We start from the raw sequence: 22,885 nt of genomic DNA, 5'->3' as shown, positions 1-22,885 counted from the left end.
AGTCTGGAGTTTTATGTGAATTCTCCTGATTTTTCACTTGATTTTTTAATAAACTTTACTTTTCAGTTGAAATATTCCACTTTTCACCCATTTTGTCTATCTTTTCCTCTTTAATTAACATGGCCATTATGTTATTTGAAGTCCTTATCTGGTGTCTCCAATATGTGAATCACCTCCAGATCTGCCTCTATTGGCTGTCTTAGCTCTTCATTATCAGTCACCTTTCCTGCTTCTTAACATCTTTAGTAATCTTTGATTAAATCTGAATGACACTGCAGATGCTTTGAATTATATCTCTCCAGAGATTTTTTTTTCCTAGTTAGCAGTTATCATTGTATCATCTTGGTCTTATGAGGGCTTATTTTTTATTATGGTTTTGTTAGGGTGGTCTGTTTTAGTTTTGCAGTTACTCCTGGGGCTTGGGTTTCTATGTATCAACTAAGGACTTGGGGTGTTCACCAAGGTCTCATCACTCTATCTTGGCCCAAAGTCCAACTGCGTATCCCTGCATAGTTTAAGCTCTGGAGTGTCTCTTCAGCTTTCAGCCTTCCAAAGGATGTTCTCTGCCAATTCAGGTCAGGATGTCTTAAATATCAAGGGAACTTACCTTTATAAGGTTTATTTAAAGCATATAGGTCTCATCCAAAAACCAATTTTAGTCAAAGACTGGGATCTATAGTTGTGTTTATTCACAACATGATTACCCTTTTTCACACTATCTGAAATAGCCAGGCAGAATCCTGGGTTTCATTCTTCAAGGGCCCCCCTTTTCCAACTTTGCCTGCCCCTCATATTCAGATGCCTTAGAGCCCCAAACACTGGTATGTGTCTGCTCCGCCCAGTGAGAAAGCCATTCCCAATCAGGGCTCCACCTCCTTGGGTGCAGCCAGAAAACTGACCTTGGGGGAAAACTAATGGGTGAAGGTGGGACTCAATTCAAGTACCTCACCTCCAAGGACTGTAGTACTGTGATAATAGCTGTTTCATGCCTCCAAATAGTTGTTTTGTGCATTTTGTCCGGATTTCATGGGTATTTTTTAGCAATACCAATACCATTTACTCCATCATAGGAAGCACTGAAGGTCCAACTCTTTATTTTTAAATGGTGGCAACAAATCCTTCTTTTTAAAAAAAATCACTGAGTGGTCTTTTAAACACATGGACTTACACATATGCACATCCTCACATGTAATAAGAGAAACACTAATTACAGCTACCTCAATATACCATTTTTCATCTATGAATTTAGCAGAAATTTAACTCTGACAATACACTTTTTGGAGAGACTTTGGGAAAGCAGTCAGCTTCGTATGTTGATGGTAGGTACGTCAAATGATATAATCCTGTGGGAGGGCAGCATGGCAATATTAATCTATTTCACTTGTGGGAATTTATCTTCCAGATATAGTTGCACATGTGTAAAACAGCATAGGTATAATGGTGTCTCATTTTTATTTCCTTTATTTGACTACTCAGTGAGAAAATATTAATTTTCTCTTCACATGATTTGCCCATATTTCTTTTGTGTATAAATTAGGAGTTGGTTGAGGTTTTTTACATATTAAGCAAATTAATCATTCTGCAACATTGGTATTAAGTATTGTTTCCCTGTCTAGCATTTGCCATGTTTGTGGTGTTTCATACTGAACAAAAATTTGAATTTTTAATGAAATCAAATTGGTCAATATTTGCCTTTCAGGCTTACGGGTCCCTTTCTTGCTTAAGAAGGCCTCTCTCACTTGGACTGTATAGCTATATTCTACTAACTTCTCTCTTCATATTTTCTGGTTTTATTTTTTACATTCACATTATGACAGAGTGATTCATATTAAGCTAATTTAAATCAGATTGGAATAGCTAATATGAGTGCTTTCCTCTCACAGCTAATTTTCTAGTCGATCAAGTCAATAGTCAATAATTAAATACTTAGATCTGTGCTGTCTTCTCTCACCACCACATTTACTAGCATCAGCGCCCCAGCTCAAGGCAAGCTGCCAGCTCACTCTGAGAGAAGTGTTTTCCTAGCTACGCATAATCTGGGCTAGAAAATAAAGTTAAGTGTTTCAGTATGAAAGGCTTTTCAACTAAAGCTCCTGCTGCGTTTCAAGCTTCATCTGAAAACAAGAATAAAGAAAGCCTGTTAATGCCAGCAATTGATTTAATTAAATCAAACAGATGATGCTATCAACAAGAACTACAGAACAAGATTTTGTGAAAAGAACTGAGTTGTCACCACCTCTGGGTGTGGAAGATTGAGACTAGGAGCTCAAACAGAGAGAGGTATGGCATCCCTTTGATGTGAGAAGAGATTTATGCACACACTGAGTAGCCAATAATTCTTGCATTGGATGCTAAAGCTATATACTGCTTTAGATGGGATTCTGAGAGCTATCAGGGTGGGGATGGCACTAGCTGAGAAGGTGAGAAATATATTTCTAAAGTGTTTGTGTGTGTCTCCATTATATATATATGAAGTTTGATAGAGACCAGTCAAAATTAGTTGCAGACCAAAACCTACAAGTCATCATTTCCCATGATCTAAAGCATTGTAAAGAGTGATTGTGGATACTACATCTAACTCTGACTCATGAGGATAATGAGTGCTGGAAATGGAATAACAACGCAGGTAAGCCTGACACTTTTCATCACAATAATGGCAATTGATATTGATGATGATGTTAACAAAGCTGGAATCTGAATTAGAAGTACCCATCTGTCTGGTCTGAAGAGATGTCTTGTCTTACTGAACTAAGAGACAATATTCTCTTGGGAAAGTGCACTTTACAACTTATGAAAAGAAACCTCCAAATTTCATGGCAAAACATAAAAATGTATCTCATTTTTCTGAGTTTGAGAAATTATTTTAAAAAATAAGCTAATGCAAACCAATGTGCAGAAAATAAATGTATTAACCACATGACTGTTGTTTTAGGGCATGAAAATCAGCATATAGAACTATTACAACCACAATGCAAGATAAAGTTTAAATGAAAGAAAAAAAATAGAACTATAATTAGAGTTAAGTTAAACAAAGAGTACTCACTGGAAACCTAACTACAGTAACATCTGTCTTTGTGGCCTCGACCAGGAAGTCCATCCAGAAGTCCACGAGTTCCTGTATAGCCACAGGCTGTTCTGTAGTCAATTTCACAAAATGTTTATATATTAAAATTGTCTCTACAATAGACTTGAGGTACCTAAACATTAAAGATATGAAACACATGAGGCAAATTTAGAACCACCTGTTCCCATGTATCCCAGTCTTACTCGATAAGTGTAAATATGGCATTAAAAATTATGCATTCAGATTCACCAAACATTATCCATTATTTCTTATATGTCATGAACTTTCACACATTATCTCATTTAAATCTCACAAAAATGCAATAAACAGGCTGGTTTATACTCATTTTAAAGATGAGGAAACTGAGGCTTAGAGAGTTTAAATAACTTGGACTGGGTGATATATCTACTTAAAACATGACTTTTAAAATAATGCCTATATCCTATTCAAGGAAGTGGTGAACACATTTATTTTAAAATATACTTCCTTAAGAAAGCTTTTCTAAATAGACCCTTCATAAGAGATCATTATTTTACCTGAAGCAACTCAGCTTATACATTACACAAAAATCCCCAAATCTGATAAGACAGCTGGTACCTCCAAGAAAAGAGTTAGCAAAAATGAGAAGCAAGGTAATTATAATGAGACAATGGGTATGCAAGCATACTGTAAACTATAAACATGAAAGCTAACATTAAGTTAATGGAAATTTAAGGCACTGTTTCATGGTTATTACTATTGAATAAAACAATGTTTGTTTTCTTGTCCATAGAAACCAGGATACCTAAAACCAAATCTCTTTGTACCTGTGCTTCAGTCTCAACCTCCTCTACCATCAGAATGGTTATCATGAAGAAATAACAAAGTTGGCTACATTTAACGCATGCATTTATTAGTTCATGTATTTCATGTCACTTGCTGACTGCCCTCTGTAAACATACTACTGACAGCACAACTCTGTTCTCAGGTTGTGCACAGTGCTGAGGAGACAGAAGGTAAAAGGTATTATAGCACCATGTGATTAATATCAACAAAGCTAATACTAAACAGACATGACTAACAATATCTGAATGCAGAAAAATGAAAGAAGAAAATTTCATGAGATGAAATAATCACACGTGTATGCAATGATATCCATGAACTGTATCTGGAAGCAGGGAAGGGTTAAAGGTCAGGGTCTGATTTTGAGCAGATGTGATTTATGAGTGTCCCCAGGTGGAGAAGGGAGCTGCAAGAGGCATTCCCAAGCAGTATGGCATGTTCGGTGTGAACGGACAGCAGCGTAACAAAAACCGAGGCTGGAATGACTAAGCACAAACCTTGTTTGCCAAGCCAAGGAGATGGACTTTATCCCTTAGGCTGAGGCACCATTGAACTATATTGATTTTAGGATTCCAGTTGAGGAGGAAGGTCAGAAAGATCACAATGGGAGTGATGCTGGGGAGGATTTGCAGAAAATGAGAAAATCCCTTAGGAAGGTATGAGGACATAACAGGGTGGCCATCTCCTCAAATGTTTCCTCTGAGGAAAACAAGCCGGTGGCCTGGGCTCAGAGCTGTTCTAAGCCTTTCTCAGTATCATTGTTAACCTTTAAAAGTCTTTATGGATAATGGTCAGTCATTACATGGGATGCATAATAAAATTAGCACTGTTTTCAAAAACAGATGGAATTTTGTTTTCATCTCTCCAATCATCACATACATAGAAGATGAGAGAGAGCAAGATATTGAAAACCTATTTGAAGAAATAATGACAGAAAACTTCCCCCACCTGGTGAAAGAAATAGACTTACAAGTCCAGGAAGCGCAGAGAACCCCAAACAAAAGGAATCCAAAAAGGACCACACCAAGACACATCATAATTAAAATGCCAAGAGCAATAGACAAAGAGAGAATCTTAAAAGCAGCAAGAGAAAGACAGTCAGTCACCTACAGGGGAGTACCCATATAACTGTCAGCTGATTTCTCAACATAAATTATGCAGGCCAGAAGGGAGTGGCAAAAAATATTCAAAGTGATGAATGCCAAGAACCTACAACCAAGATTACTTTATCCAGCAAAGCTTTCATTCAGAACTGAAGGTCAGATTAAGAGCTTCACAGATGAGGGGCATAGAAAGGGAGTAGACTGACAATTCTTGGGGGAAAAGGGGTGTGGGGGGTAAGAGAGTGAACAAAAATGTGCACCTATGGATGAGGACAGTTGGGGGGGTAAGGGCAGAGGGTGGGGGGGGAACTGGGTGGAGGGGAGCTATGGGGGGAAAGAAAGAGGAACAAATGTAATAATCTGAACAATAAAGATTTAATAAAATAAAATAAAATAAATCATCACATACATAATGATGAGACTTGGGTGCATGCCAAGAACAATTTGAAATTAGAAAAATACACACACATAAAGAGAGAGAGAGAAAACACCAAAATGTGTCAGTAAACCCTAAGTAAAAAGAATGGTAATTCCAAAACTGAGATTAGATCATAAAGGAAACAAAGGGCATGTATTTGGAGCAGAGGCTGGGAGGCTGAGATGGAAACTGTAAACCTGCTGATTAGATTTGTAGGTATAAAGTTTGAGGCTTCTGCATGATTTATGTGGGTAACACTGGGTGAGTGGGTTGGTCAATGTGAGAGAAAGGGTAAGCTAGTAGCCGGCAGACATCACCCATGTCCAAAATCATCAGAACCTATATTCAACACATTTTACTTATAGACATCATGTTTTTTCTCTATATTCTGCATTTTATTCTGTAAGCAAATAAAATAATCTAATTGTAAGTTCAACAAATATAACAATTTGGAAAGAAGTGATAGGAGCTGTTTATGAAAAGCCATTGTATAAACACGTAACAGTTTATTACCATGCCGGTGTCTTCAGTTTAAAAAGCTTTTCAGATGCTTGAATGACTCTCAAGTGGTCATTGGCCAGAACACTGGCCCCCAGAAAAAATCCAACTTCCCAGTAGCTCTGGAGTTTTTCCAAGTTTCCCTTTTTACCAAGAAGGCTACTAAGCTTCACCCCTAGGAGACGGACAGGAAGTACAACATTACAAACACACAGCAAGTAGGCAGAGCTGACTTTTTATTAAAAAACAAAATGAAGCTTTCACCCCTCCTTTCAGATTAAAATAGCCTTGTTCTGTTTCGGATTATAAAAGGGGGTTGAGTTCATTGTAAAAATGTCAGGTTAATCCTAAAGGCACACAGAAGAAAGTGAAACTTACCATTAACTTAAAAACTCAAAGGTACCTGCCACTGTCACTTTGATGTACATCATTCCAGAGTTTGTATGTATGTCTGTATATGCAAAAATTAAAAGGTGCTAACACCAAGTGTCTTGTTGTATAACCCCCCTCATTCCCTTATTATATCATGGGTTCTTTAATTACTTGAAAGGGAAATATGCTAACATTCTATCAGTTAGTTGAAATATAAATGTGTACAGTATATATCTTTTGTAAGAGTAAAATGATACAATATTATATGCAAAAAGAATTATATACTACAGCGTTAAAAATAATGAAGCTGACAGAAAAATGTTCTCTTGATTAATGTAACAACATTTGAAATCAAGTAATCTAAATCCTCCAACTTTGTTCTTTTTTACAATGTTTTGGTCCTTCTAGATTCTTTGCATTTCATTAAAATTTTCATCTTTACTCTGTCTTATATTATTTTTGCATTTGTAATTATTTTGCTTAAAGAGAATATATCCTTGCAGAATTGTTTAGTGCCACTAACATCCATAATTGTCAAGAAAATTATCTGAGATTTGGGAGTAAGATAAAAAAAAAGGGGAAGGCATCATTTCAATATTACATAGGGGTATATCCACTCAAGGAGTGTCTAGGAAAAGTGTAGTTAGTTCATCTCACTATTTTGTATTTTTTTTAAAAAAAAAACATTTGTAACAGCTTTATTGAGGTATAATTCATCTGCCATACAATTCATTTATTGAAAATGTACAGTTTGGTGATTTTAAAATCTGCAAGTAACAGGATTACTTCTATTATAATCTAAATATTTTTCTCTGGCTCTATTTTTGTTCATCAGTTTATGTCCATTATATTTCACAAATGAGTGAGATCATGTGATATTTCTTTCTCCGACTGAATTCTCTTCTTCCCATTTGTAGTCAATCCCCATTCCTGCCCGAGGCTTAGACAATCATTGATCTGCTTTCTTCTCTGTAAGTTTTGTCCTCTCTAGAAGTTTCATATATACAGAGTAATAGAATATATAGTCATTTGTGTCTGGATTATTTCATTTAATGCAGTAACTTTGTATTTATTAAAGATCTCAGATTTAGAGAAGTTTACTTGTTAACTTGTGGGGTTTTGTTCAATAGAGACGCAAATAATTTCTATCTAGTAAAACAGATAATCCCTAAGATTATGACCTCTTGAACATAAACCAGTTTTTTAAAAATCAAACTCAGAAATCTTATCCTAACATTTCTTTGTTAAATTGTCTGTAAATACCCCACTTCTTAAATGCTCTTTGAACTGGACATACTCTCCTACTAGCTTCGGTATCAACTGAGTTAACTAAAATGTCTTACATGTGTCCACTTTATAGTTTCTGAGTTATAAATGTCTATTTTTTGAAAATTATATTTTAACAAAACAAAATAATCTTTAAAAAACTTTGTGCTACTTTTTATTATATAATTCCACTTAAGCCATGACTATTTCAGGAAGAAGGCCACTCTTCTCATTTTGTGGTAAGTTAAAAAGAAAATAGCTTTGTCACTTTAAAATTTTATGAGATAAAAAAAAATTACACATGTATATGCAACACCATCCATGGTCTCCTTTCTGAACATAATAAAAAATATGATGAATACAAATGAAAGAAGAAAGTGTGTGAGAAAAATGAGATGGGAAAAACATGTCTCTACCAACCTCAGTTGAAAATGAGCATCTCTTTATTGTGTGTTATGTGCACAACAATGAACCCAGGACTGATCTATCATGATACCATGTCAACATATATATAAATATTATTGATTTTAGAGAGAGAAAGAAACATCAATGATGAGAGAGAATTGTTGATCAGTGCCTCCTGCATGCCCCCCACCGGGGATCAAGCTGACAACCCAGGCATATACCTTGACCGGGAATTAAACCATGAATTCCTGGTTCATATGTCGATGCTCAAACACTGAGCCACACGGCTGGGCGATGTCAAACATTTAAGTAGGGACTAAGAAAATGTTTAATAGTAAAGGGAGTTCAATAATAGTTTTAAATAACATTTCAGATTTATTCTTCCATGCCAGAAGTTCACTCTGTGAGGGTGATATTTAGCTTTGGCCTTGGTATAAATCTATGATTATGACACCAAGCCATTCAGCATTTGGACAAAATGTTGTTTTTATGGCAAATAGTATTTTAGCATATGGATATGTCACAATTTATTTACCCAAATGCAGCAGATGACATTTTATTACTACAGACATTCCTATACACATAGTTTTATGCACTTATTCAACTGTTTCTTTATTATAAAGTCCTAACCCTGGTCTTGCTTCATGCAGATGCACTGATTTTAAGTTTTGATACATTTGCCAAGTTGTCCTTAGAAATGCTGTACCAATTTATATTGTCACTGGTGGCGCCTGACAATAATCTCTTGCCCACACCTTTCCCAATTGTGGATACTATCTTGTCCTTTCATCTTTACCGATCTGACAGAGAAAGAAAATTGCCTTTTTTTTTCCATTGAGATTGATTTTCTTTTCATGTTTGTATTTCTTTTGTGTATTAGCTTTTATGTTCTTTCCACATGCTGCATGAACCCTGTGTCTACATGAAGATAGTAATCTTTTAGGTATGAAGTTATGAACATGGCTTTAATTTTTATATTTAGAAGCTCCCCCCCTCAAGGAATACAGGAATAAACATCACATCCCCTCCTCCCCCTACTTAGAGACCATTTCCATAGGAACAAGTCCCAGAAGTAACATTGTACTTAGTGCTAGGCTACAATATTTTTAAGGGTCTTGATCCCTTTTTATACCTTTTTACCACTCCTTATCAGCTGGCTATTTTTCTTTAAAAAAATTCTGGCTAAATTTATACACAACAAACAGTATGTCACTCCTGTTTCAAATATCAATTCTTTGATTCAGTTATCTGTTTCAGTAATTTAAACAGACAATGCTCTAATTAGAAGTGGTTGGCTTCTAAGAACTGAAGATATTTTTAATAGTTTAGTTTTATGATAGATTTACAACTTGGAGCCACTATTAGATTCAAGGCTGCTGTAGTGGAGGAATTTAGGAAACAGAGCCTTTATTGAACACTCATTAGAGGCTCAGCACTGTGCAAAGCATGTTGGAAATGTAACTCTCAATTCATACAACCATACAATGAATTAGAGCTTTTCTCTTTTCTTCAGTAAGGAAAAAAGAGCTCAGAGACCTTTAACAACTTGTCTAAGGTCATACAGCCTCCATAAATAGAGGAGATTAAATTCTTTCCATTTCAATTTTCCATTACGGAGAATTTCAAACATACATGAAAAGAGAAAAAAAAATGTAACAATGAATGGCCATACTTTTGATTATTGCTAACATTTTGCTCTTGCTTCATCTTCCTGAATATTTTTGTTGCAACATTTCAAATTAAATTACAGACATCATGACATTTCACCCTTAAGTGTTGCAGCATATGCCTAAAAAATTCTATTCAATTATTGCACCTAACAAAAATAAAGATCCCTTAATATTATGCAGTATTATCAAGTCCTAATTCAAATTCTCTAATTGTTTCCCAAATATCTCCTATAGCTTTTTTGTTTCAAACCAGAATCCAATCAAGAATCATTAATGGCATTTGTTTATTGTGTTGCTAAATCTCAGTAACACTCCGCCCACACTTGTCCCCCATGACACTGAGTTTTTAAAGAGGCAAGGAGAACGGTACTGTAGAACGTCCACACATTATGGATATGTCTGACGGCGCTTCAGGGTGATGTCTGATTTATTTTTCTAGACACTGTAATTCCTATTAACTAGATGTTAGATCTTAAATTCGGGCTACACATTTTTGGTGAGGCTCTTTCACAGCAGATGCTGTTTGCTCCATATTCACCACGTCAGGGGGCCCGTGTGGAGTCATCCACTAAGGATGCCAGTTGGATCACTGACAGCCTGGTTCCTGGAGGGGATGTACAGGTACGTTTGTTGCTTTGTGACTAACAAGCAATCTGTGAGCTTTGGTACCGTGTAAATATGGCAAATAATTTTTTTTTTTTTACAAATAAACATTTTCATTGATCTGGGCCAGAATCATTATTTCAACATCACTATCAGTTTTATCATGCGTTCTACTCTATTAGCTAGCATTCTTTTGAAGAATACATTCTTCTGAACAAAATACAGTTGGTATGTAGCATTCTTTAAGACGAGCTTTATCTCACCAACTGGATGAACTATAGAATGTCTTTAAAAGAAATGGAAAGTACTTAATTTTTCCCCTATAATACCCAATTTTCTGAGAAGTTGGTCACCTCCACAGATAACAAATGAGTTGATTTGTGCTTGGTGATGAATTTTGTTTTGATTTCTTTGTCTTAATTATTTTTATAGATTCACAGATTGTAATACTCAGTGATACAAATTTTATTTTTATTACTCCTTGAAAATGAGATTCAAATAGTGATTTGTCTCAATTCTAATTACATTGTTCTTTTATTACATCATCATTACTGATGGAGAGCCAAACCTATAATTCTGATTCTCTCCCATAACGTGTCATAGAGTTCAAAAATTCCACCGAAAATGGAGCCTATAATTTCTTTTTTTAAAAAATATATCTTATTCATTTTTTACAGAGAGGAAGGGAGAGGGATAGAGAGTTAGAAACATCGATGAGAGAGAAACATCAATCAGCTGCCTCCTGCACACCTTCTACTGGGGATGTGTCCGCAACTAAGGTACATGCCCTTGACCAGAATCAAACCTGGGACCCTTCAGTTCGCAGGCCGACGCTCTATCCACTGAGCCAAACTGGTTAGGGCAGGAGCCTATATTTTCTATGTTAGTTTGCACTAGAACAATAAATATTAACCAGGGTGTTTTTCGAAACAGGTAAAATAAACTAAAAACTGATTTAAGTCCCAATATCAGGATTCTGCACCATAGTTGAAAACACTAAACAAGGAAATATCATAAAAAAATTTTCAGGAAGTCAGATGAGATAGAAAGCAAAAGTCTATCTACCAATGATTCTTTTTCTTTGTATAAAGTTGGATTCTCATGTAAAATATCAAGCTGTAGTTACCAACTTTCCGGAGCTCAAAGGAAGATTCAAACTGTTGCCCAGCTGCCAGAAGAAGAACTGCATAATTAATTCCTGACTGTAGTGTAGGCTCACTTTCAAATGCCTTTTTGAACCTATAAAAAAACAACAACAAATGTACAAGTTTACTTTCTCAGTCATGAAACTCTTGGTGTGCAATAGCTTTTGTTTGCATAACTCCAATGCCTGAGTAAGTAAAAATATTCTACTGGCCTTCACCCAGAATCAAGTGTGCTATTAGGATTTAATGCTTAAGTGACTGCACATTCTCACCCTCTGCTCCATTGTATTCCACCAGTTAACCTACCCTCACCATAGCAGCCCAGTTGTTGGAAAATGTCCTCTCTTTAATAGTTTACCAGAAATGTGAGATAGTTTGTATGTGCGCATGTATATGCAGTGAAAATTTTAAAATGAGAACTGTGCGCATATTTTTAAAAGTGGTTTTATAAAAAGCCTTGAAAATACACAGAGCAATGAGGAGGATCATCTGGGTAACATACTAAAACAATCAGTTCCATAAGGGTGGTATAGAAATGAAATAAAGAATGTTAATTACACTAAGAAATTAAGAAAAACAAAGATTGTGCCTGTGCATACTAATTTTAGCTCAAAAAACATAAGAAGCCTTTTTTGAATCTGCACGACACTAAATATCAACCTTTGAAAACACTTCAGCATTGTAAAAGACTTCAGTTCTTGCATATCCACTGTATTTTCAAGGTAACACTTCCATTCTAGGGTTTTTTTTTTCACATACATCATTCAACAGGCAACAATACTCAATATCATTTCATTTGGGTGCATGGAGAAGAAGAAAAGTAAAATAAATGCTCTGGTGACTAATAGAAACTACTTAAGACAAACATAAAATGAAATCTTTATTTTAAAAGAGTCAGAAGGAGGACAATATAAGGATTAAATACCTCATGAATGACTATTTGATGACACAAGAAAAGGTTATGTAGAAAAAATACCTTACAGTTTCAAGATAAAGGTGTTCATATATATATCAGCTTCAAACAGAATGGAAAGAAGGACATAATACAGAGAAGAAATCAATGAAATAGAAAACAGATGTGCACCAAAGGTTACCAGCACTGGAAAAAGTTAGTTCTACAAGAAAATTAGTAAAATTAATAAACTCATGGGCAGCAGACTGAGAGAGAGGAGTAAGAGGAGAGGAAAAGAGAGAAAATACAAATTGAAGGTCCTACTGGCATTTAAAAAGAAGTAAATGGATATTCAAAACAAATTTATGACAATAAATGTGGCAATTTAAATGAAATAAAAAAATTCTTGACAATCACATATTAGCATAACACGCGGGGGGAAAATGGACACTCTAAATAGTTCTTATTTATTACAGAAGTTATAACAACCTGAGATTTTTGTTATCTATCTTCCCCAATAGAATGTAAGCCCCATGAGAGCAAGGAACTTGTCAGTAATATTGAGCATTGAATCTCTAGTAACTGAATCTTTAGACTGCCTGACACATTGCAGGTGATTACAAAATACTTGCTGAATGAAGGAAAGATGCATCTACTTCTCACCAAGAACTGGGCTGAGACAAGTGATAAACAAAGCAGTATGTAGAAGATAAAAGTAATCTATTCACTTCTTTCAGTAGTCTATATCCTGACCTTGATAAAAACCATATGATCAAAAAGGTACAGACTGAATTAAATGAGTGAATTGCATATCACCTTCAGTGCATTACATTTTAACATTTTTGGCATTCACCACTTAATAAAATATTGACAGTGTATTTCCTTGTGCCTACGTAAGGTCCTTTCATTTCTTGCTAGGGAGAGTTCCGTTTCCTTTGAAGAATTGGTATATGAACTGTTTTCATATTAAGGATAAAGTTTGTACTCTACAACAGAAATAGATATCAATGAATTCTTGCAAAGAATGGTGTTTGTCACAAAATATATTCAATCGATCTTATTAGACTGAAGACTAGCATTTGCAAAAGAACAATATGGCAAGACTGCTGAATGTGCCCATAAAAATGCAGCAAATAAGAAATTTTATGTCATCGAAAACGTCAAGGTTTTTAACTAGCAAGAGGATAAATGAACATGAACAATATGTTAGTTAGTCCTTACATAAAGAAATCTCTAAAAATGGTTAATATTTTAAACCTATCTATAAAGATAAATGAAATGCTTATATGTGAGTGAAGCTAACTGAAAGAAGACTTCATGAAGAAAGCAAATCTTAAGGATGGAACCAGACATTCACATCTTAAGAGAAGTCCAGTGGCTTTGAGTAACTGCACACAGGCATTTCCACTACTGTTGATTTTTTTCTATTTTGGTACTAAATACTTGTAGAAAGAAGATAAGTAATCTGTATTCTTCAATTCATTATTAGATTAAAAAGATGAAAACTTCTTGTTAAGCTTTCAAAGCAATAGATTGTGTTCAAGGGCTGCTGCATTAGCACTGCATCTGTCAGCGGATTGCAAGCCAGCTCTAAATACTTGATTATGGAGTGATGTCTTTAGAAGAAAGCCTTAGCTCACTTCTGGCATCTGCACTGAGACGTTCAACAAAGTCAAGAATAAAGGAAATATTCCTGAGCTGGTTATTTCTACATAAAGAACATGTACTTGCTATCAAAGAAGAAACTAAGCTCAAGTCAAGTTCTTTCTATTTAGCTGTCATTGTCCCTCTCTGTGATAGAACAGCTGTGATTCTTTCTGAGAGACATACAAGTAATTAAACTGAATTTCATGGTGCTTTACATCTCTAGGGATATTTCTGAAATTATCATTTTTATAACCCAGAGGTAAAGCAGTACAGCATTAGAGAAAAGCTATTGCCAGATTACTTTGTTCATTCATCTGAAAATGGTGGGGTCCTCTATTTAATTCAAACTATGTATTTGTATATATTCCTTACAATAGAAAAGTCAGAAAGAAAATAAAGAGCCCCAAATTGTTTTTAACTGTGTTTTTCCAGTCCTTTTATTATGTGCATACTTCCTCCCCCCACAAAAGAGAATCATGTTCTTTATAATCTTTTAAACTTTGATATATTAAAGATTTTTAAAACCACAATTTCCTTCTGGGTATAAATCCAAAAGAATTGAAAGCAGAGAACTCAAACAGATATTTTTGCACCAGTGTTCAATAGCAGCATTATTCACAATAGCCAAAATGTGGTAACAACCCAAATGTCCATCGATAGATGAATAAACAAAATGTGGTGTATACATACAATTATTCAGCCTTAAAAAGAAAATTTTGACACATGCTACAGCATGGATGAACTCAAGAGAACATCATTATAAGTAAAATAAGCCAGTCACATACCCAAAAGACAAATACCATAAGATTCCACTTAAATTACTAGGGTAGTCAAATTCATAAAGACAGATAATAGGATGGTGGTTGCCAGGGGTTGGGGTAAGGGAAGAAAGAATAGGAAATTGTTAAACAGGTATAGAGTTTGAGTTATGCAAGAGGAGGAAAGTTTTATATGGAAAGTGATTATGGTAGCACAGCAATGCAAATGTACTTAATGTCACTGAATTAATTGCATGATTAAAAATGGCTAAAATGGTAAGTTTTATGCCATGTATACAGGGTAAAGGTGAAAGCAGGTTTACAGTTGTTCATATGGAAAGTAATACAATAATCTCTCTCTATATAACCCTAATATGCAAATAGCCCAAATGGCAGAACAACCGAACAATCGGCCGTTATGACATGCACTGATCACCAGGGGGCACATGTGGAACATGGCAGGCATTGGCCACAGTGGGATGGTGGAGCAGGTGAGCGGAGGCACCAGACCAAGGCGGGGAGCCGGTCACTGTCATCAGGTTGAGCCTTTGGTGGTAACTGAAAATTCTTTGCTCCTGTGTGCAACAGTCCCGCCAAGAGCTCACACCTGCTTCTGGCACCAGCCCCACTTGTACCCGCTGCCAGCACTGGAGCCACCCACTCGCACCCGCTGCCGGCGCCCAGCGTCGGTCCCAATCGCCCCTGAGGGCTTCTCCACCTCCCCCTGCTCCTGAGGGGCAATCAGGGCAGCAGCTGCAGCTTGCACTTGCTGCTGGCACTGGCTCCAATCGCTCTGTGCCATCAGTGGGTGCGAGTGTTGGCCAATGCCATCAGTGTGTTTGGTGGTGGCGGGAGCGGGGATGCCGGCAGACGGGGGATGGGGCTGCAGTGGGAGGAGCCTGGCAGGGGCACGAGGATGGACCGAGACCCGCCCCTATGCCCACCACAGCCTCGTGGCCCACAGTTCCTTTTAAGGTGCACGAGTTCATGCACTGGGCCCCTAGTTACTAAGTAATAATATAAGAATAAACTGTTTCATATTCTCACAACTAAAAACCTACTTTTGTCTCACCCTGTACTTTTATCACCAAACGCCTCCAAATCTGAATGAATGACATTCCATCACATGGGGATGTTATCCTTCATTTGGACATTTAGGTTTCTTCTAATTTTTTGTTATCATAAAATTCACTGTGGTGAACACTGTTGTATACCTATCTTTGTTTCTGTATGTGCTATTTCTTTAGGATGGTTTCCAAAGGATATTAAGTGGACTAAAGAACCTGAATTATTTCAAAGCGCTTGATGCACAATGCCAAATTGCCTTAGAGAAAGGTTTTACCAATTAATATTCCCCAGAGAAGTATAGGAGAGCCACTTTTCCATTGCACCCGTGCCAAAATAAAGTATTCTCATCTCTTTTCATCTTTGCCAACTGATCACAACAAGAAAGCACAGCTCAGGGTTTTAACGTACACTTGATTGCTCCTGAGAATGAACAGTTTTTGTATATTTATGATCAATCTAAACTTATCCTTGCAATAACTGCCAATTTTCTCAGCTTAAAACGCAAAACCCACGTTTTAAGAAGATTGGAGAGATGGATGGAGACACTTCTGGGAATGCTCTGAAGAGGAGATAAAGGTGGGGTCAGGGGCTTAAACTTAATCAAAGCTTTAAGGATATAAAGAACAGTAAAGATTTAGGGAGTTTTGTTGTTTGTTTAACAACAAAACTATGGGTGATCATGCTGTAACAGAGCTTCATCCAATCTATTATCCGCTGAATGCAGTATTAAATCAAGGTCAAGGTATCAATGTAGCAGGGTCCTTGTTTACAAAGCAACCATGGGTGTACAGTGTGTTTTACCCAAGTCTCCAGGTCATCCTAGAATTGCTGGCCCTTTAGGAGCCATCTACGCCTGCACACCAATGAGCTGGGAGTCATGCTGAGTCACTAAGAACTCTTCAGGCTTTGTGTTCTAAAAATAAAAATCATCCAAAAATGGGAAACTCAGCTCATAGACACAATAAAAAACTAAACAAAAAATGATGTCAATGGAAAAAGGATGAGATAAAACTCTGGGGGGTATAGAGGGTAGTAGAAATAGAGATAACACGGAGAAAGATATCTTAAAGCCAATAAAAAGAATAAATGACTAATCTGGCAAATGGAAACTAGACATAGATCTTTATTTGTAGGTTGATTGGTTTGTTACATAACTCTTCCAAAGTAAAGCCACCCCCACTAATAACATAAAAATTGAAGTGTTACTGGCACACACTACTGTTTGAACAGCACTGTCACTGACGTAAAAGAAAATTAGTTGATAAGGCAAAGCTGTCTCAAGTTATTATGGAAAAATGAACACATTAATGCTAAAAAAAACAAAAATCCTTAATGCATTTAATTTCCTGCCTATAGATCTGTTTTTGGCATTACAACAGGAGAGACATGGTTATGCTAATACAGTACGGACACCTATTTTGTTTTCAAACTTCTGAAAATGACTTAAGAACGAGAATATCACCTCCTTACGAATGAGAATATCATCATCTCTAAAACCAAGTCTGAGTCCAATCTCTGCCTATCCCTCATGACCCCACGACAGCCCTGGCATATGAAATTCAAACAAAGCCTATATAAAAAGTATACAGAGACTCTATAACTTTTCCATCAGCTACAATGTTTTTTTTTTCTCCAGAGAGAAAGAAAACTCTTAGGAATGTTTTAGGAAAAGGGAATTTTAATCTCATTAATGTCCATTTTGAACAGGGATAAATACAACAATATATAAAAAATGTAAACCATTTTCACATGTTATATACTAAGGATATAACACCAAGTGCCTACTATTCTAGGACGTTAACATACATTGCTTTATTTAATCCTCACGGCAGACCATTCATTCCTCCTAACGTGATCAGCTACACCAGTTGTAATAACCTTGCCCATGATCTGTGTAGTATTGGGCTGATGATGAAATACTAGAAGCATGAAGAAATGTAAAGACAGTCTGGTGTAGGGTTCCTTTCCCCTATTTCTTAATGTTATTTTTCAATTACAATTTATATTCAAAATTATATTAGTTTTAGGTGTACAGTATAGTGGTTAGTCAATAATATACTTTACAAAGTGCTCCCCCTGATATTACCAGTATGGCGTGGTTTTTTATGAACGTGTTTCCTCAGCCCTAAGACAAAAATACAGAAAAGGGTGTCTTCCTTGCATCTCCAGACGTTGCTGTAGCTGAATTGGGTTTATGCCTGAAATGGCTGTAGGCACCTACAGCACTAATGATGGAAAAGACCTGGCCTACCTTTTTAAGCTGCTGATTCAACCTACGCCAGACAAAGCCCTATTTCGGAACTTCATGTTTTGAAAGATCTATTTCCTTTTTATTTAAATTCATTGGAGTAAGTATTCTGCTACTTATAGGATGCTAAGGACATTCTAACTCATCTAGGTAAGTATTATTCTTATTTTTTAAATTAAAAAACAAACCAACAGAATTTCTGCCCTGGCAGTGTGGCTCAGTTGGTTGAGCATTGTCCCATGCATCAAAAAAGTCACCAATTCAGTTCCCGGTCAGGGCACATGCCCAGGTTTTGGGCTCAATTCAATATTCCTCTCTCACATAGATGTTTCTCTCTCTCTCTCCCTTGCCCTTCTTCTCAATCAAAAATCAATAATATATATATATATTTGTTGTTGTTGTTTAATCAGAATTTCCTAAAGGTTAAGTAATTTGCTTTAGTTTATACTGAGTGAATTTTTGTCTCCTGTCAGTTTCCCAAAAGTTTATGCCTCTTCAATAAAATAGTATAAGCATTCCTGGAAATGCCTGTTTCTGAAATGTAATGAAAACAACACTGGATTTGAAAAAACACACACCTAGATTTTAAATTAAAAAAATATATGTTTTTTTAATTGATTTCAGAGAGGAAGGGAGAGAGAGAAATATCAATGATAAGAGAGAATCACTGATCGGTTGCCTCCTGCATACCCTCTACTGGGGGGTCGAGCCCAAAACTCAGGTATGTGCCCTGACTAGGAATGGAACGACATTAAATCACTGAGTCACATAGGCTGGGCTAGATTTGAAATTTTATTAGTCACAGGACATCAAGAAATTCATGTAAGTTCTTTGAGTTTCAATTGCCTCAGAGGTAAAATGGGAAGAAAAATGTCTGCTTTCCCTAAGTCTTCAATATAACAGAATGTTCTGAGTGAGTCCCGCTGCATGGAAACTCAGCATAACTATTTCATAGTTATTTCGTTTTTAGATTAGGTTAAAAATTGTGGACATAATCTTGGCAGTGAACTCTCCATGACCCTCCAAATCATGGTCCATAATATTTCCTTGGGTCATTCCGGTTAAATCTGCCACTTCAGAGACTCCGTGGCCTTTTTTTAGGGTGTAAATCTAGGCTCTTGGGTCACAATATTTCATACTTCCAAAGCTGAATATCCTCCCAGGTTCACTCTCTTCTCTTGGTCTTTATTCCATACCAGCCCACAATATTCCCTAGTAAGACTTATGACAAGCACCACTGCTGCTTTCTTTAGCTCATATATTTAACTGTATAGTGAACAGCCATGATAAAAAGCTACAATCTTTTAGTAACTGAAAGCTAACCTCAGTTTATCCAGAGATCAAAAAGGCATTTTTCAGACCTTAACTTATTTTAGATACCCACAAGAGAGCTTCAGTGAACAAAATTAACTAAGGAAGTGACAATGAGAAACATCAAATGTTAGAGCACTATTTTTTTAGACTTGTATCAGCAGGATGTGTTCATTCAAACCATTCGCCTCCATCCAGGCAAACTTCAGAAAATGTAAACCATAAACTTTTTTCGTATTTTCTATTTTTGCACAACTCACCCTCTCTTCTAGATAAGACTCAACAATGAAAGTTTGTTCTAAGATATTACAAGTCTGCAAACTTTAAATATCTAAGCTATAAACATTTTTCTTAATTTTCCATTTTTGCATTCTGAGCCCCAGACCTGCATTAGAGGGTCACCGAGAAGTAAAAGGGTGACTTGGCACGGTCCTTGGACCAAATGCAACACTCAGCGTGTAAGACATTCTCCCTCCAATGCAGGAGGGACACTGAACTCTGTAATGATGTTAGAAAGGGGAACTGCCAGAAAGACTCTATGAGTCATTGAAATCACAACTGCTTGGGACTGTTTTTCTACTATGTTGAAGATCTTATCCTTAAACTTTCTGTGATCAGTAGACTGCTGTCTGTTCAAGCCAACAGAAAATGAGTCAGGCCATGGAGAGTGTCAGTGGGAAGAGCCCACCATGACATCCCACTCCTTATCCCAGCATCAGGGTTTGACAAGTGGAAACCCAGAGGCTCAGAAAAGGTCAGTTGAATCATCCCTTCGGGACCCATGACTCAGGAAATGTGGTATCCAGGGTAAGTATGGCCAGGAAGCCTAATAACCTCAATGACACCCTTTGTGTCAGCACCCTGACAAGGTGCTTTTACTTCTCAGCCCTAAAAGAAATGGAGCTTGGGGACAAGGCCAGCACACCAACACACATGAGTGTGTCTGCAGTACTGCGGGAGTTGGATCAAAACACTAAGAAACACCGAAGTAGCTGTACAGTGAGAGGGCATGGAAAAAAACACCCATGCTAAAACGGAGGGAAACCTTCTTAGCAACCATTAGGGCAAAAGCATATAATGACAATAGTGGCAGGTTATAGATAAGTAATCTACAGTAAAAGTGGCATTCTTATGTTACTTAATAAATCAGTGAGTGACACACACAAGGTCAATAAAGAGCAACTCCTAAGGACCCTCCCATTAAAAGGCTTTGAGTTCTAAGAGTCTTCCCTGTTCTTCCTAGAAAATTAGTGGATACCTTAAAATGAAATAGAAGTCTGACATCTTCAATTTGACCTGAAAACCTTGAACACAGAGCTCCTTTGAGAGACCGTCAATGTTCCTAAGCTAAATGGGAACCATAAAAAAGGAGCCAGAATCTGGAAGTATAGAAAGCTAAAACAAAAGTACAACCAGAAAAAAATGGTTCCTTACCTAAACTTTATGTGACCTTGAAAGCTCTCTGTAGTATAAATTGTTTGGTTTTCAAATGGGGAAACACTTCTATTTTATTCCTGTGCACGATGCTCACTAACTTCATAAGAGATGTTTTCCATTTAAATTCACTGACCATGAAGATCAGGCCTTTAAAGATTACCTCTGCATTTCATTATCACTACCATATCAAAGCATTTATATTGGCACAATGCTTCAAATGTAAGGTTCTAATTTTCCTACAATTAAGAATTTTCTTAAAGTGTATATCTTCTAGCAATGGACTGCATAGTAACATTCCCTTTTTGTAAGAAGAAAATTTGTTAAGAGAAAATGTAAAACTCTCTGGGTTGTAGTAAAAATTTATTATATGAATGTAAATGTCCAAACCAAAGCTTTCTACAAGGATCTAAGAAAATTCTGTCCCTAAATTGTCCTCCCTGATTATAATCCACTATCCTAATTTCAACTCCCCTTTAAACTGCTGAAATGATAAAAGACTTTAAAAGTTAAGATTTCTGTTTCATAACTTCAAAAATTTTATGGCTATAATGGAGGAACTCCTGAAGTATGTCAACCTCCTTTAATATACTCTTTAATCAGGGGATATTTTAGGAATGCTTTAGGAATATTAAGAAGTACAAAAGAATAATATAAGAAACACCCTCACATACCCATCACTCAGCCTAAAAAGTAAAATGTTTTAAATATTCTTGCAGCTGCATGTAAATCACTCCATGATCCCTCTCTACTTCTTCCCCACTGGTAACTAATATACTGAACTGGGAATTTAGGATGTAAATTCAAGCATATACATTTTTCTTAGATGTGTATGATTGATTTTAAAGTTTCTATAAATGATATTGTACTCTATGTATCCTTCCATTTGCTTATTTTGCTCAACATATTTTATATATGTATACATATATATGTATATGTGTGTGTGTGTGTGTGTGTGTGTGTGTGTGTGTGTGTGTGAGTGATATGACACTTTTATGGAGAGAAACTTAGAGTTCCCTTAGGGCAGTGGTTCTCAACCTTCTGGCCCTTTAAATACAGTTCCTCATGTTGTGACCCAACCATAAAATTATTTTCATTGCTACTTCATAACTGTAATTTTGCTACTGTTATGAATCATACTGTAAATATCTGATATGCAGGATGGTCTTAGGCGACCCCATGAAAGGGTCCTTCAACCGCCAAAGGGGTCGCAACCCACAGGTTGAGAACCGCTGCCTTAGGGTTTATAACTAGGAGTAGATCTGCTAGATCTAGGGTAGGCTACCTGTTAATTTCCTTGATAATGCCCAAATCTTTTAGTGGTCATAAAAATTTCTATCACAACCAGGAGAGGATTAGGACTCCCATTTCTCTAATGTCTTTGCCAACAATTGGCATCGTCAGGCTTAAAAACTTATGTTAATACTAGAGGCCTGGTACACAAAATTCGTGCACAGGGCGGGGGGTTCCTCAGCCTGGCCTGCACCCTCTCCAATCTGGTACCCCTTGGGGGATGTCCAACTGCCTCTCACAATCTGGGACCATTGGCTCCTAACTGCTTGCTTGCCTGCCTGCCTGATTGCCCCTATCCACCTCTGCCTGCTTTCCTAATTGGCACCCAGGATCCAGGCTTCCCTCCCTCTGGCTGGCTGCAGACAACAAGGACCCAGGCCAGCTTCACCCGGGCCGGCCGCAGGCACCCAGGACCGCAGGGCGGACAGCTTGTCCCTCTCCCACAGGTGCAGGCGCAGTCACTGGTGCCCGGGACCACGGGACGGGCAGCTTGTCCTTCTACCAGGCTGCTGCCTTGCTGGTCCCCATTCCTCTCTCCCCAGTGTTGAGTATCTGAGCCTCAACGGCATGACGGCTTGAGGGTATGACAACAATTTGCATATTAGCTCTTTATTATATAGGATAAACAGTATAAAATGGTATATCATTGTTTTAGATTGCAGGTAAAGCATCTTTTTTATATGTTTTAAAAATGTTTATTGGCCATTTGTGATTCTGCTTTTGTGTATGGCCTGCTCATAGCCTATGCCCATCTATAACATTTTTTATTAAATATTTTAGGAGTTATTTATATAGATTCTATATTGGCAACATGCATTGCTCCCTATCTGGGGGTTATTTTTTCACTTTGTTGATATTTCTATTTATC

At 36.8% G+C, this 22,885-nt stretch overlaps 1 protein-coding gene across 1 annotated transcript in view; it reads right to left on the bottom strand.

Moving 5' to 3' along the window:
• Window positions 1-22,885, bottom strand: part of MAP3K5 (mitogen-activated protein kinase kinase kinase 5) — a 174,906-nt gene that overhangs the window by 70,286 nt on the left and 81,735 nt on the right. The window contains exons 10-12 of the mRNA XM_015572060.1: window positions 11,348-11,460; window positions 5,921-6,080; window positions 3,044-3,197 (exon numbers count right to left, since the gene is read on the bottom strand). Of these exons, the coding sequence (XP_015427546.1) occupies window positions 3,044-3,197; window positions 5,921-6,080; window positions 11,348-11,460 (427 nt within the window). The remainder of the gene's footprint in view (window positions 1-3,043; window positions 3,198-5,920; window positions 6,081-11,347; window positions 11,461-22,885) is intronic.

This window comes from Myotis davidii, unplaced genomic scaffold (genome assembly GCF_000327345.1).
Source record: "Myotis davidii unplaced genomic scaffold, ASM32734v1 scaffold266, whole genome shotgun sequence".
Taxonomy (NCBI): Eukaryota; Metazoa; Chordata; class Mammalia; order Chiroptera; family Vespertilionidae; genus Myotis; species Myotis davidii.
Note: the sequence above shows the minus strand (reverse complement) of the source record. Positions and strands in the feature narration are given on the sequence as shown.